Source organism: Ovis aries, chromosome 2 (genome assembly GCF_016772045.2).
Source record: "Ovis aries strain OAR_USU_Benz2616 breed Rambouillet chromosome 2, ARS-UI_Ramb_v3.0, whole genome shotgun sequence".
NCBI classification, from domain to species: domain Eukaryota; kingdom Metazoa; phylum Chordata; class Mammalia; order Artiodactyla; family Bovidae; genus Ovis; species Ovis aries.
In genome coordinates, this window is record NC_056055.1 from 50010822 (window position 1) to 50026962 (window position 16141).

The 16141-nt window shown below is 40.9% G+C and overlaps 2 protein-coding genes across 4 annotated transcripts in view; one reads left to right on the plus strand and one right to left on the minus strand.

Moving 5' to 3' along the window:
• The window catches only part of NCBP1 (nuclear cap binding protein subunit 1), a 37835-nt gene extending 25022 nt beyond the window's left edge, over positions 1–12813 (minus strand). The window contains exons 1-4 of one of the 2 annotated variants that reach the window (XM_004004233.5): positions 12474–12813; positions 4479–4567; positions 3827–3927; positions 1911–2067 (exon numbers count right to left, since the gene is read on the minus strand). In XM_004004233.5, the coding sequence (XP_004004282.1) occupies positions 1911–2067; positions 3827–3927; positions 4479–4567; positions 12474–12507 (381 nt within the window). In that variant the 5' untranslated portion in view covers positions 12508–12813. Of the gene's footprint in view, positions 1–1910; positions 2068–3826; positions 3928–4478; positions 4568–12473 lie in introns of those variants that run through there. The other variant, XM_027964403.3, reaches the window with a different exon arrangement.
• Positions 12814–12835: 22 nt separating this feature from the next.
• TSTD2 (thiosulfate sulfurtransferase like domain containing 2) overlaps positions 12836–16141 on the plus strand; it is a 28276-nt gene continuing 24970 nt past the window's right edge. The window contains exon 1 of one of the 2 annotated variants that reach the window (XM_012120651.5): positions 12836–12996. The gene's annotated coding sequence lies outside the window, so the exon portion shown is untranslated. Of the gene's footprint in view, positions 13122–16141 lie in introns of both variants that reach the window. The other variant, XM_004004234.5, reaches the window with a different exon arrangement.

Consider the following 16141-nt stretch of genomic DNA (forward strand, 5'->3'; position numbering starts at 1 on the left):
GAATGGTGTTTTAGATATTTAAAGGCTTGGAAAAAAAAACAAAATAATATTTTGATTCATACAAATTATATGAAATTAAATTTCAGTGTCCACAAATCAATTATTACACAGCCATGCTCATTTGTTTACATGTAGTCTTTGGCTGCTTTTGTGCTCCAACAGCAGAGCTGAGGAGCTGTTAAAGAGACTATATGAAGGACAGGAATCTGCATGTACAGCTTTACATTTATACCAGCCCAGGAAGTCAAAGTGAAAGTCGCTCAGTCGTGTCTGACTCTTGGCAACCCCATGGACTATACAGTCTATGCAGTTCTTTAGGCCAGAATACTGGAGTGGGTAACCTTTCCCTTCTCCAGGGCATCTTCCCAACCCAGGGATAGAACCCAGGTCTCCCCTATTGCAGGCAGATTCTTTACCAGCTGAGCTACAAGGGAAGTCTACTACACTAGAACCTAAACTGTAATATTCTAGCTACTACAACCAATAATTTTTGTTTGGTTGAGAAAAATTTTCACTGGACCACAGAAATGGAAACAAACAGAAATTTATTGGGTGTCCTTTGTGTGCCACCGCTAAGCACTATTAAAGTCTCTGTCAAATGGGAGCTCATAGACTAGTGGGACGTGCACAATCTTGACCCAAAAGGATGACTCCTATACTAGAAGATAAAGAAAAAGTGCTCTAGAAACAGGGATAAAGGGAGTAAGGGAAAACATCATAAAGTAGGTAACAATCAAACTAGGTCATGAAGAATCAATAAAGTATCCTCAACTGGAGAGGCTTCTAAACAGAGAGGTTCAAACACAAGGTGTGTTCAGGGACCCACAAGTAATTCTGACAGAGCTGGGAATATATGGAAGGCAAAGAGAAACAGACAGGGGCAACCATGATGGGTCAAGCTAATGAAGTTTGAACTTAATCTTATAGCCTAATCAGTGTCCAACTCTTTTGACTGTATACTCAGAAAAGAATTTGATCACGTACCTTCAACACGCATATATATTTATTCCTAATATACAGAGGCCCACTGTCTACACATATTAATAAGGCTGTCAGTCTAAACGTTACATGTTAATAAGGCTTAATTCCATTTCCATTTAGGAAGGCATGAACTATACTAGAGGCCCTGGAGACAGAGAAGGGACAAATTGGAGAGAAATTTATGAGGTAGAACTGACAGGGCTTGGGGACTGCTTAGAGTATGGCAAAGGGAAGACAAAAATCAATGTTCAGGTTTTTGGGTAGCTATCCAGTAAACACCAGCCACTTGTGTGGGTTGGGGTGAGGACTGAGAAAAGGAGGTATGAATAATGTATTAATTTAGGAATAAACGTTCAGACAAGTTTCCTTAGGGCTATCTAGGAAGCATCTGGAACATAGGTCTGCAGCTCAGGAGAAACGCTGAAGCAGGAGCTAAAACTATAGTGGGGAGGGGGAGGGTCATCAAAATAAAGGTAGTTTACAAAGCTATGAGAATGGGAATGCTTTAAAAGAGAATATTTGAAAAAAAGTGAAGTGAGGACAGAATTCTGAGAAACACAGAAATTTAAAAGGGGCAGAGGAAGCTGACCCAGAAAAAGGAGCCTGAGAAATAAAACACAGGTGGCAGCAGGAGGTCGTGAAGAAAGTGGTACAGCAGAAACCAAGAGCTAAGACGTGTAAAGCATCATTTATTATAAGGAGGTCAATCTGGATTTAAAGTTAAAAGAAGCCGTATCATTGGATTTGGTAATGAGCTCTGTATCTTTAAGAAGAATGGTTTCAAGAGGGCAGCTGTTATGGTGAGTGGAGAACTGTATTTCAAGAGAAAAGATAAATTATTTGGTTGCAGCTCACCTCTCTCCTCCATTCCAACGCTAAGTTCATAACATACCAGAAACCTCCCAAAAGTCAAAAGGCCAAAAACTTACCAAATATACAGCTTCATTAAAATTGTTTGATTTCAATGATTCTTTCAGTTGGCGAATCATGGCTTCTACAAATTCTCCACCGAAGTTGTAATTCCTGGCATTCAGTAGTCCAACTAATGTTGTATAAATGGTCAACTTCTCAGGTAAAAGACGTGCACTGATTTCAGAAGCCAGTACAACAAGAAGATCCAAACACAACAGCATTAAGTTGCTGAATTTTATACTATATAATTTTTTAATCATTTTATTAACTTTAGAAAAGCATTACATTTAACTATTATTTTTAAAACTACTTCGAAAAAGGCATAAATATTGAGGAGAGTTGTAGACAGAGCTACCTCAATGTTTTCACTTTGATTCTATCAGTTAATCCTAGAGTTAAAAGAAAATAAAACACTCTAACTGTGAAGTCATCAAATTAAAATAGATAAAACTCTAGACTAGCTTTTCTTCCAATATGCTTAGTGGAATTGAATGGCAGATTTACAGAAAATGGTTTCTGTGGTAAAATACCTAAGAATTGTTGAATGAAACAAATGTTTTTTAATACAGAATCATTAAGGGGGAGACAGAGCAATCAACATTCTAAACTCAGCTGACCAAATGTCATGGGATCAGAATTCCACTTTGAGAAACACTATTCTAGTTCCTTAGAAAAACTTCAGAACTAATGCCAGTTCCTATTAAACTGCTGAATTTTTAACACAATACTCTAATAGAGTAAGATTTCTTTACATCTCAATTTGCTTACTCAAGTGTGTTTTCATTAAAATTATTTGCAAAGTAGAGGATCACAGTAATAAATTTTTGAAAAAAAGCAAATGTTGATCCCTAATTTAGGCAGCCTTTAGCAATTAGCTCAAAAAGAAAAGCGAATGGGAACTCATGATCATTCAGATTCTCTTAACATTTTTTGCATTTTCCCAAGGTTCCTAGCAGTGTTAGGGATAATTCAGGCCATCTCAAAGTCATGGGTTCCAGAGTTTAAACATGAGTCTACTCCATTCCCATAAATGCTTTCAGAACAGAAAGAATCTATGGATAACTATAGCCAAGTTATTTTTCTTAGTAGTTTCCTAGTGTGAGGACATGTCTTCCTGAATATTAATCGGATTCCTTCAAAAAACTGTATCTGAATTTATTTATACTTTATGAGAAGTTAAAAATCGACCTATAGTTTCAATCTGTGGGTATACTTGTAAATTTAAAAACTGAGTTGTAGGCAATTTTAGACAAAAACATTGTTTTAAAATAACTAACAACGAAGTCACTTTCATAATGAAGACTCTTTTATCCAGAAATCATAGCCACTTCTTTGCAAAGCATACAGTTTAGAGTAATCAATGTCTACTTGAGTGATAAGAAGTCCAGATTGCTAATTCCACTGTTGGGAGAGACTGTTTCATGATCTCACATGAGACTTTCCCACACTAATGTCCTTACAAATTAAGTGCTGATACGCATTCTAGCTAACCTAACTCAGAGAAAGATTATGCCTATTATGTCATAGCTCCAAAAGCATCTTCAGCCTTCTAGAAGGGCTAGTACTTGAGTGACTGACTAGTTCTCAAATTTGTTTGATATTACTGATTGCAAATATAAATTAAACTCTATTATATACATTTAATTGTATGTGCTTAAAAGAAGATTGCTAAATGTGAAGTTGTCTGCTTTCTCACTTAAAAAGCAGTCAACTCAAATGAGTCTAAGGATTCAAGAAACAAAAAAAATGCTCAATTTTCATGCTATTTATCTCTAAGAGTTCACCAAAGGGCCAAAGATCATTTCATCTGACAAATTCCCCATGGAATGAAACCAGATGATATGGAACATAAACACATCTTCCGAACATTCCCAAGCATTTAAGAGTAGATAATACATTATCACCTGGATTCATAAATCTTTTGTATACATACACTGTACAAAGAAGCCTTAAGATCTTGCTCTTGTAATTAGGAAGATCAGCTTCCAAAACACCAGCCAAGCCTTCTAGGTTGCTCTCCAAAGAGCAGGCACTCTGTAGAGGATAGGATAGCATATTAAATATCTATCAGGTACCCAGCAATTAGTGCATTAAAATTTTCCAGGTGATGATAAAAAAGTTACACATAAGGCACTCTGACAGTTTAGTATAAATAAATTCAGGTTGTTATTATTCTTTAGAAAACCCTGTAAAGAAAACAAATGAAATTTAAAAAGCAGCGTAACAAGTATTAGAAGTGGGAGGATATCCCAGGCTCTGCCTACTGATACTTTTGTAACGAATTCACTCATTAAATGACTGGGCAAACTACCTCAAGTATCCAAATGGTCTTCATTTGCAAATTGAGCAGACTGCTTTCTAAGGTCTCCTCTAAGACTTAAATTCCATGAAAATTACTAAAAACATTTAACTCTTAACTATCTGCGTTCCAAAGCTTTTAATATGCACCTACTTTGGGATGCAGATGCATGGCCATACAAAATTTGACCACAAGTCAGACCATCAAGTTTTCAGATTCAGAATTAATCAAGCACAGTCAATTAACACTCTAAGCCCATCACAACCTGTACCTATTTTGATCATACCTTTTCTCCTACTTTGCATATTAAAGATTCCAAGTGATCTTCAGTTTCATTTGCATCAGAGGTCTTTCTCCTTTTGTGAGGTTGTCCCCCTGTTTCAAGAATGTAAAAAAGTAAACATTACAGGATGAATCTGTTACCAAAAACTTTAACTTTTTAGTGCTATAATCTTTCCTACCTGAAGCCCTACGGTTTACATACAGCAGAAGTGCTTAGTAACTCAGACAAGGCCAGATACAATCAATAAACAAGGCTAGACACAACCAACAGTCTCTATACCCTGGGGCATCATAACTCCAAGAGGCATTATTTAAGTTCTGTGAGAATACTGTCCCCACAGAACTATGCAATGCAGCAGCCCTGTCCACTTCTTGGATAGGTAGCAAAGGTGCCGTATCATGCTAGTCACTAGCAGTGAGAAAACTCCCTATAACACTCATGCATGGCTGTTCCCATTCTTTAAGGGCTTGAGTTGTTTAATCATCCTCAGTCGCTCGTTCCTAAAACCTGTCAGTGTCAGTAGTACTCATTATTCTAATAATGAAAATTATGTAAACTGATGAAATATAGGTATAAAAACCAAGCTGAACATTTGCAAAGACTTGATGAGGGGGTAAGCTTTTGTTTAAAACCAAAAGAAGAAGAAACTTCAAATGATGGGAAAGGAAGCATAAAATATTAGGACTAGTTTTACAAAAGTTTCTGAGCTCTTAAGTCTTCAGTGAACAGTTTTGGTTCTATAGACCATAGAGGCACTAGGGTCTGGTTTATCCCAAACAAAGAGAATTACAATCGGCAGACATACTCAAAAAAATGTCCTGCGCATGATATCAAATAACTGGTGAGGAAGAAAGTACATGATTGTCATCCTTAAGTACTGGACGATCAATCATTTAGTCTTGGTGTTAGTGATCTCTTACCATTTTGTCTAAAACCTCATACTCTTACCTCACATCCTTTTGTAGAATAATATAAGGCTGAAAAAATTTCAAATACTAGTGTTAAATATGAAAGATGATGCTGTTGCTACACACAGTGTTGGCCACTCTCCCAATATAATTCAATTTTCACTTCCACCAATTAAATTATTAGGACAACAAGCAAGCAATAATCTGTAACTCTACCAGGGATCAGTATTAATGATGAAAATCTGCAGATATAGGGTCACCCAGGACCAAGTTATATTTTTAATCTCCAGACTTGTACAGCCAGAGGAACTGAACCATTTTTAGAGTTCACAACTACTTACTTGCCACTGGAACATCTGACAGTGAAAAAAACCCCAATGATTTCCATAAAACACAGCACCTAGCTATTATAAGATGGAGTGTTAAAAGCTTTTCCAATGTCTGACATGATCTTCAGGTACCTACCACCTGAACACAAGCTGATTAAAAGAAGCAAAAGGCAAAGGAGAAAAGGAAAGATATATCTGTCTGAATGCAGTGTTCCAAAGAATAGCAAGTAGAGAGAAGAAAGCCTTCCAAAGTGATCAATGCAAAGAAACAGAGGAAAACAATAGAATGGGAAAGACTAGAGATCTTTTCAAGAAAATTAGAGATGCCAAGGGAACATTTCATGCAAAAATGGGCACAATAAAGGACAGAAACGGTATGGACGTAACAGAAGTAGAAGATATTATTAAGAAGAGGTGGCAAGAATACACAGAACTATACAAAAAAGATCTTAATGGCCCAGATAACCACCATGGTGTGATCACTCACCTAGAGCCAGAAATCCTGGAATGCAAAGTCAAGTGGGCCTTAGGAAGCATCACTACAAACAAAGCTAGTGGAAGTGATGGAATTCCAGCTGAGTTATTTCAAATCCTAAAAAGATGATGGTGTGAAAGTGCTGCACTCAATATGCCAGCAAATTTGGAAAACTCAGCAGTGGCCACAGGACTGGAAAAGGTCAGTTTTCATTCCAATTCCAAAGAAAGTCAATGCCAAAGAATGTTTAAACTACTGCACAATTGCACTCATCTCACATGCTAGCAAAATAATGCTCCAAGCTAGTCTTCAACAGTATGTGAACCAAGAACTTCCAGAAGTTCAAGCTAGATTTAGAAAAGGCAGAGGAACCAGAGATCAAATAGTCAACATTCGCTGAATCATAGAAAAAGCAAGGGAATTCTAGAAAAACACCTACTTCTGCTTTATTGACTTTGGGTGGATCACAACAAACTGTGGAAAATTCTTAAAGAGATGGGAATACCAGATCACCTTACCTGCCTCCTGAGAAATCTGTATGCAGGTCAGGAAGCAACAGTTAGAACTGGACATGGAACAACAGACTGGTTCCAAATTGGGAAAAGAGTATGTCAAGGCTGTATACTGTCACCCTGCTCACTTAACTTATATGCAGAGTACATCATGCAAAATGCCAGGCTGAATGAAGCACAAGCTGGAATCAATATTGCCAGGATTAATATCAATAATTTCAGATACACAGATGACACCACCCTTATGCCAGAAAGCAAAAAAGAACTAAAGAGCCTCTTGATGAAAGTGAAAGAGGAGACTGAAAAAGTTGGCTTTAAGCTCAACATTCAGAAAACTAAGATCATGGCATCCAGTCCCATCACCTCATGGCAAATACACGGGGAAACAATGGAAACAGTGAGAGACTTTATTTTCTTGCGCTCCAAAATCACTGCAGATGGTGACTGCAGCCATGAAATCAAAAGACACTTGCTCCTTGGAAGAAAAGCTATGACAAACCGAGACAGCATATTAAAAAGCAAGGACATTACTTTGACAACAAAGGTCCATCTAGTCAAAGTTATGGTTTTTCCAGTAGTCATGTCTGGATGTGAGAGTTGGACTATAAAGCTGAGCGCTGAAGAATTGATGCTTTTGAACTGTGTTGTTGGATAAGACTCTTGAGAGTCCCTTGGACTGCAAGGAGATTCAACCAGTCCATCCTAAAGGAAATGAGTCCTGAATATTCGTTGGAAGATTGATGTTGAAGCTGAAACCCCAGTACTTTGGCCACTTGATGTGAAGAACTGACTCATCAGAAAAGACACTGATGCTGGGAAAGATTGAAGGCAGGAGGAAGAGGGAAAGACAGAGGATGAGATGGCTGGATGGCATCACTGACTCAATGGATATGAGTTTGAGCAAGCTCTGAGAGTCGGTGATGGACAGGAAGCCTGGCATGCTGCGTTTCATGGGGTCGCAGAGAGTCGGACAGGACTGAGTGACTGAACTGAACTGATTACCATCTAAATGGAGTCAGTGTAATAAAAGGCCACAGGGCGAAACACTGTGTGCTTTGACTCCCCAACCCCTCAGTGATCATTAGGATCTAGTTTAAGTAATCACCGAGTATAGTTTGGAAGGGATAAAGAAAAAAAAAAAAAGGCATGCAACATAACTGTTGCAACATATTCCTGAAGATACCCGTCTGTGTAAAGATGTGGACATGTGCAGTATCACGGTATCAGTGACCCTGAGTCTCTAGTATACATCAAGCTGAAGGCACAGAATCTGCATAAAGGTTCCACCACCCAAAGAGCCAAACCCGACACAAAAGGACTTCTATTTTCAGAATTCATTCACTGAAAAAAATTGCATATTTGAAGGAACATTTACATAAGCTATCAGCCAGGACATTAAAATAGCCGTATCCAAGAGCAATGGTTCTCAACTAGGTTGGATTTTGTCCCCCAGGAGCCACCTGGCAATCTCTGGAGACATTTTTAGCTGTCACATGGGGGGAGTGCTACTGGCCTCCAGTGGGCAGAGGCCAGGGATTCTACTAAACATACCACAGTTCAGAGAACTCCCACCAACAAAGAATAATCCAGCGCAAAATGGCAGCAGTGCTGATGTTGAGTAACTATGTTCTAGGGAGCAGAATACACTAAATGTTCTTCAGAATCAGATTCCAGTAAGGTTAGGAGAATGCAGATGCTAAAAATTGAATCAGAACAGTTTTTTTTTCCCCTTTTAAACCTTAACCATTGTTCATTTCTTTCTGGCCCATCTACTTTGCTAACTCACATCCCACCTCCACACCATCTCTAAATTAACCATCCAGCTGGCCTGTTTTCAAATCAGTTTAGAATCATACCCCAGGCTTTAAAGCAGCCTCCTAGGCACTCTTGTAAGAATGAACAGAAGAAGATACTGCCGTGGGGAGAGAAGGCAGGATTTTTGAAGAAAAACTAGAAAATACAAGTATTCAGTCCTATCTCTGAACTACAACTCTTCTTTCCTCTCTTCTTCCCACTTTTAGTATGTTTGGAGAATAAGAGGCAGAAAGTGTTAAGAAGTAGAAGATGCCTGACTCTCAACTGATACTGGAGAGACTATAAGGGGGAGGGGGACTTAACAGACACCATGTGAACTCACACACAGTAATAGGATACTGAACTCAAGAGAACGTGGGCAAGATCACAGGCAAGGAGAATAAAAACTTAATGAATACAATTTGTGGAATCAGCTGAATATTTTCACCTATCCTCAAGAAAATATACCTAAGGTAGTTCACAAAAGAAGAACAGATTTTATATTAACAAGTACCTAAGTAGAAGTTTTACAATGGAAATTAAAGTTACACATTAGCACTTCATTCTGACACCCTTGGTTAGTACAGGAGAAGGAATTCTCTATTAAAACCTATCAGAAAAAATCTTAATAAGCCAAATAATTTTCCCCCCTGTAAGGTGATCCTAATTCTATATGGATACATTATACTACATTATTTTATATCCTTATTTAGAATTTACATGCATTACAAAAAATTTTAGACCCACAAAGTGGAAACAAAAACCAACTAATGTGAAAGAGAAAGTAAAAAAAACCAACAAGAGAAAAGGGAAAAGTAAAGGTATAAAAGTCACTTCTGAAACAAACTATACTCTTCCTCAGAGTAACAAACCCCTGCACTTCTATTTATTTTTTCTATAGTTAAGTATCAATTTAAAAAAAGAGTTACATTCTAAAAGGTAAGGATCTAATACTAAGTAGCTTAAAAGGGACTAACATGGGGTTTTGGGCCAAGGTTATGGACAATATAAATACTGTCTTACAAGAATAAAACAATACATCGAACAGCTACTGTATGCATATCCAGAATAATTGAAAAGCTTCAGATATTCTTACAAAGAGTCTAAGGAAGGAGTCAGTTTTAGCACTGGACCAATATCCACACACATTTATTTCCATTTTCACTGTCTATAAATCCATCTCCAGGTGAGCTTCATGGGTATAGCCTTGGATCCTGGACTCTGAAGTCTCAACAGATACAGTTTTAAGTTGTATCTGTGAGCTGATCCTCCCTTACCTCTCTGACCTCATCTCCTACAACTCTCCCCCTTTCTCACTCTACTACAGCAACACTGGCCTTCTTGCTGTTTGAAGATGACAAGACTATTCTAGCCTTAAGGCCTTGGCACTCAAGGCTCCCTTTGCTTAGACTACTGCTTTCCCCCACTTTTTAATTAATCAAATGTAAATACACCCTCACCTCCTGCAGGTTTTTGATCAGATGCCATTCTCAGTGAGGCCTTCACTGACAAACCAATACAAAACAGCAACTCCTCCCTGACAAGAGCCCTACCCTCTTTAACTGGTTTTATTTTTCTCCACCATACTTAACACCATATGATACACTGTATTTACTTGATTGTTCTCTGCCTGTAAAAGTGAGACTGCACCTTTTATCGTCGACTGCTGTACTGCCAGGAGTTAGAACTGTGCCTGGCACTGTTAAATATTTGTTGAATAAATTACTGTGTCTAGTCAAGCACACAGAGAGTCATGGCAGTTAGGGACTGGTAAGAGCTGACAATAATCCAGAAATGCTTAGATGCATCTATTTAACACAACAAAAATTTGGCCTATTTTAAAACAGCCTTCTATAATACTTAAGTTTTCAAAATTTCTGGTTTAAAAAAAAATTTAGTAGGCATTTAACCAAAAGAAAGTTACCTAAAATATGTGACTCAGATCACCATTTAGAATAAACCCTAGCTGATGATTACCCAAATTGTGGCAATTTACGAAAGCTCCAGACTTGGTGTAGTATCTAAGAGGGGTTATAAACTGCCCTTCAACTACTAAATTATTTATAGTAAACGCTGCTTAATTAACTCCTTATTTTGTTTTGTCTTTATTTATTCTGAGATTTCTGCACCAAATGAACAGTGATTTAGCTGCCAGAAGCTAACTCCTAAGAACGTTATACCAGCATCCCAATAACCAAAGCAAAAGTTGTTTTTCTACAAATTTACATCCAATTCTCCAGGATGCCCCTTGGAAAGATTTTCTCTCCCTTTAGGGATACCCTAGAAAGGAGATGATGAAAGAGTAGAGAAAGCATGAGAAGAACAAAGACAATGGGAAGAACTTTAAAAGACCCAAGTTCTCCAAATCCCAAGCGATGACTTCCAGGAGATTAAATTAACAAATCAGATACAAAGCACACGAAAACTATTTTCTGTGCCCTGTATGTACATTATGTTGTGTTTAATAAAAATCAAAGATACAGCATAGGAATACCTGTGTAATGTAACTCTCAACTTGCTTTCACTGGTATCTGGGCACTGCTAATGCTGTCTCCATGTTAATTACACTAAAACTGTAGACCTCAGGTGTGAGGTGAGCAGGCTGGGGTAGAATATCCTCCCAAGCCAAGCTCTAGGAGAAATCTGATACACTATTAAAACTAAGTGGGGGACATCCCTGGTGGTCCAGTGATTAAGACTGAGTGCTTCCTCTGCAGGGGGCACAGGTTCAATCCCTAACCCTAACTAAGATCCTTATACCACGGCCAAAAAAAGAGACAGCAACAAAACCCAAACCAACAAACCAAACAAAAAACCTTAAATTAGTGGGATTCTGCTCCTACCCCTAAGTTACCCCAACATTCAAGGAGAGAAAAATGTCAGTGGAGAAAATTAATTCAATTTTTTTTGTTCTGTACTTTTTATTAGAGTCACCATCTGCCAATGATTATCAGCTCTTAAGCATTATCAGGTGATAAAATACACATCTTCACGAGCAATTAGTTACATGTGTTACCTCTCACAAAACCAAAAGGTTCGTATCATTATTTCTAAGTTAGAGAGTAAGGTTTAAAGAGGTAATATAACCCAGGCAAGATCACAAAGTAAACAGCAGGGTCTGGCTTTGAAAAGTCCTCTGATTCCAAAGTCTGGCCTCTTAACCACCAAACTACACTCTTCTCGAAGAACAATACCCTAAACTATTAGTAACAATAACTGTTAGGTTTTCTGTTTGTTGGATGTGTTTCTGTTTCTTGACTGATTTTTGCAAGATAAATATCTTTTCTATTTTTAGCTAGCAAAATTATTCTTGGTTTTTATTACATGGCAACTCCATGATCCCCATGAGCTCAACCATCCAAATGGTTGATCGAAATCTCTAGGAGCTCTCCAGTTAGTCTTCCAACACTCTATTACACGAGGGAACTATGCTTACACTCAGCTCAAAATGTAACACAACAATCTACGTACATCTCTTTCTTAAGAGACCTCTTGGGTGTGGATAAGACCGATTTCTTTCCCTATCGCTTGGAAGAAGGCAAGACGACGGATGACGGGAACAGGAGAAAGCTCAGATCGGGACTCAGCAGATCTCTCATCTTTTGAGAGTCCTTTTTAAGTGCAATTTGAGGGTCAAAACGAGACACTGGGTTGAATAGGTCCCTAAGAAGCGGAGGCACAGACACAGGTGTAATTCCCTGCTCGGCGATGCTAAGAGCCAAATTTTGAAGAGTTCCTAGGGACCGGGGTCCACCAGGCCTCCCCGTGGCCAACGACTGAGGAACTGGGACCGGGGGAAGCAGGGGCTTTCCCAAAGTTGCCCGGCCGCACTCCCGCCGTGCCACCCCCTTCTCTACGCGGCTCCCTGAACGCTCCTAGAGGAAGGGCTTCCCGTCCCTTCTCTCGAGACCCGAACACCAGGGAAGCCAAACCTCCGCCCACCTGAGCGCGGCCTCGGCGGCCGGGCTTAGGGCACTCACCATCGTTCTCGTCGCTGTGCCGCCGCCGCGACATGCCGCACGCTGGTGCTCCGCGGAGCTGAGACACCGGTCACGAAGCGCGGCAGGAACCGTCAGGCCGCCGGCTGGCGGGAGGACAGCGGCGATGCGCGCGGAGTGGCCGGCGCGCAGGCGCTGTCGGTCGCGGCGGCTCCCGGAAGCACAAGGCAGGATGGCTGGATGGCTCCGCGAGCTCGGATCCAGGAGAGCCGGCTCTGGAAGCTCACCAGGCCGGTGGCTTCAGTCCAGCACGCAGCGACCCTCTCGGGTTACCTCCCCCTCTTGGCTGCTTCCTTCGCCCGCCTTCGCTGAAAGCCCTTCCGGGGCCACGCGGAGAGCACCGCCTCTTCCGCCAGGCCGAACCCCGCAGGCCGCGAGCCACGCCCGGAGGCGGGTCGTCTAGGAGGGACCCTCTAGTCCTCACCTCCACTTCAGCCCCTCTCTCGGGGCCTCCGCGGGGTTTTCCCGGCGGCCCTTTCGCCAACGGCCTAACTTCCGGAGCGAGGTGCGGTACGGCGTTCCTTCCTAAATACAGAAGGGGGCTGGGAGTGCGAGGGCTGCGAGCGGTGGCAATTGCTAGGCGGAGACTGCTCGGTGAAGAGAGATCTGAGAAAGGATCAGGACGGGCGGGTACGTGCTCATCTTTCTCCCACTTCCCGGCCTTTGCCGGCTGGGGAAAGCTGGGCGGAGAGATTAGGCCAAGCCCGGAGCGCGGGGTGAGGCCGGGGTGCGAGGCGGCTCCAGCGACCCGGGGACAGAAGGACCCTCCGAAGCGTGAGCCAGCTACTCCAGGGTTACTCTCTGGCCGTCATCTGATCTCTCGATCCTCTGACTTGTGGTTTAGGAAAGAACGAGTGATTGCTTTAGTAACGTTTTCAATACTTATCGTGTACCTCCATACGTGTATTTGAATATCCCTCGCTCTGACATCTCTGGTGAGCGCTATGGCTGCGTATCTAACTGCCTGGTCCTTAGCCATATGAAATTTTCACATCTCTGAAATGGAACTTTTGTTTCACTCTCCTGGCCTAATCTGTTCTTCCTTCAGTTCAGTCGCTCAGTCGTGTCTGACTCTGCGATCCCATGAATGGCAGCACGTCAGGCCTCCCTGTCCATTACCAACTCCTGGAGTTTACTTAAACTCATGTCCATCGAGTCGGTGATGCCATCCAGCTATCTCATCCTCTGTCTTCCCCTTCTCCTCCTGCCCCCAATCTCTCCCAGCATCAGGGTCTTTCCAATGAGTCAATTCTTCGCATGAGGTGGCCAAAGTATTGGAGTTTCAGCTTTAGCATCAGTCCTTCCAATGAACACCCAGGACTGATCTCCTTTAGGATGGACTGGTTGGATCTTCTTGCAGTCCAAGGGACTCTCAAGCGTCTTCTCCAACACCACAGTTCAAAAGCATCAATTCTTCAGCGCTCAGCTTTCTTCACAGTCCAACTCTCACATCCATACATGACTACTGGAAAAACCATAGCCTTGACTAGATGGACTTTTGTTGGCAAAGTAATGTCTCTGCTTTTGAATATGCTATCCAAGTTGGTCATAACTTTCCTTCCAAGGAGTATGCTATTGTTCCATGTCCAGTTCTAACTGTTTAAATTTCATGGCTGCAATCACCATCTGCAGTGATTTTGGAGCCCCCCAAAGTAAAGTCTGTCACTGTTTCCACTGTTTCCCCATCTATTTCCCATGAAGTGATGGGACCAGATGCCATGATCTTCCTTTTCTGAATGTTGAGCTTTAAGCCAACTTTTTCACTCTCCTCTTTCACTTTCATCAAGAGGTTCTTTAGTTCATCTTCACTTTCTGCCATAAGGGTGGTGTCATCTGCATATCTGAGGTTATTGATATTTCTCCTGGCAATCTTGATTCCAGCTTGTGCTTCTTCCAGCCCAGCGTTTCTCATGATGTACTCTGCATATAAGTTAAATAAGCAGGGTGACAATATACAGCCTTGACATACTCCTTTTCCTATTTGGAACCAGTCTATTGTTCCATGTCCAGTTCTAACTGTTGCTTCCTGACCTGCATATAGGTTTCTCAAGAGGCAGGTCAGGTGGTCTGTATTCCCATCTCTTTCAGAATTTTCCACAGTTTCTTGTGATCCACACAGTCAAAGGCTTTGGCATAGTCAATAAAGCAGAAATAGATGTTTTTCTGGAACTCTTTTGCTTTTTCGATGATCCAGCGGATGTTTGCAATTTGATCTCTGGTTCCTCTGCCTTTTCTAAAACCAGCTTTAACATCTGGAAATTCACAGTTCATGCACTGCTGAAGCCTGGCTTGGAGAATTTTGACCATTACTTTACTAGTGTGTGAGATGAGTGCAATTGTGTGGTAGTTTGAGCATTCTTTGGCATTGCCTTTCTTTGGGATTGGAATGAAAACTGACCTTTTCCAGTCCTGTGGCCACTGCTGAGTTTTCCAAACTTGCTGGCATATTGAGTGCAGCACTTTGACAGCATCATCTTTCAGGATTTGAAATACCTCAACTGGAATTCCATCACCTCCACTCGCTTTGTTCATAGTGATGCTTTCTAAGGCCCACTTGACTTCACATTCCAGGATGTCTGGCTCTAGGTGAGTGATCACACCATCGTGATTATCTGGGTTGTGAAGCTCTTTTTTATACAGTTCTTCCGTGTATTCTTGCCACCTCTTCTTAATATCTTCTGCTTCTGTTACCATATCATTTCTGTCCTTTATCGAGCCCATCTTTGCATGAAATGTTCCCTTGGTATCTCTAATTTTCTTGAAGAGATCTCTAGTCTTTCCCATTCTGTTGTTTTCCTCTATTTCTTTGCATTGATTGCTGAGGAAGGCTTTCTTATCTCTCCTTGCTATTCTTTTGGAACTCTGCATTCAGATGCTTATATCTTTCCTTTTCTCCTTTGCTTTTCGCTTCTCTTCTTTTCATAGCTATTTGTAAGGCCTCCTCACACAGCCATTTTGCTTTTTTGCATTTCTTTTCCGTGGGGATGGTCTTGATCCCTGTCTCCTGTACAATGTCACAAACCTCCGTCCATAGTTCATCAGGTACTCTATCAGATCTAGTCCCTTAAATCTAGTTCTCACTTCCACTGTATAATCATAAAGGATTTGATTTAAGTCATACCTGAATGTTCTTCCTTCAGTCTTACCCATTTCAGTAAATAGCACCATCCATTCTACTGCTTAATCCAAAAACATGGATAGGAGTCATTCTTAGGTCCTTTTCCTAAAGAACAATCTACCGGGAAACCCTGCTGGCTCTATCTTCAGAACAGATCAGAATCAGATCACGTTACTCCTTTGTTTACAGCTCTCCAATGACTTTCTATTGTAAACTCCATAACCTCTTCTACAGGGTTTTACTCTCATCACTGTATTCCAACCACTCTCACGTCCTACACCTGCAGTAAGTCAAGCTGTTTACCACCTGAGGAATTTATACTATTTCCTTTGCCTGGAGAATCTGCTCCTAAATCTGCATGGATGGCTCCTTGTCTCAGTTCAAACATGGGACCCTTAGTGAAGTCTTCCCTGGCCACCCAATCACTCTTACTTCGTTCAACAAATATATTATATATGTTATGTGCCAGGCAGTTTTCTGGATGCAGAGGTGAACAAAAGAAAACTCCTGCTTTCTTAGTGATGATGACTCA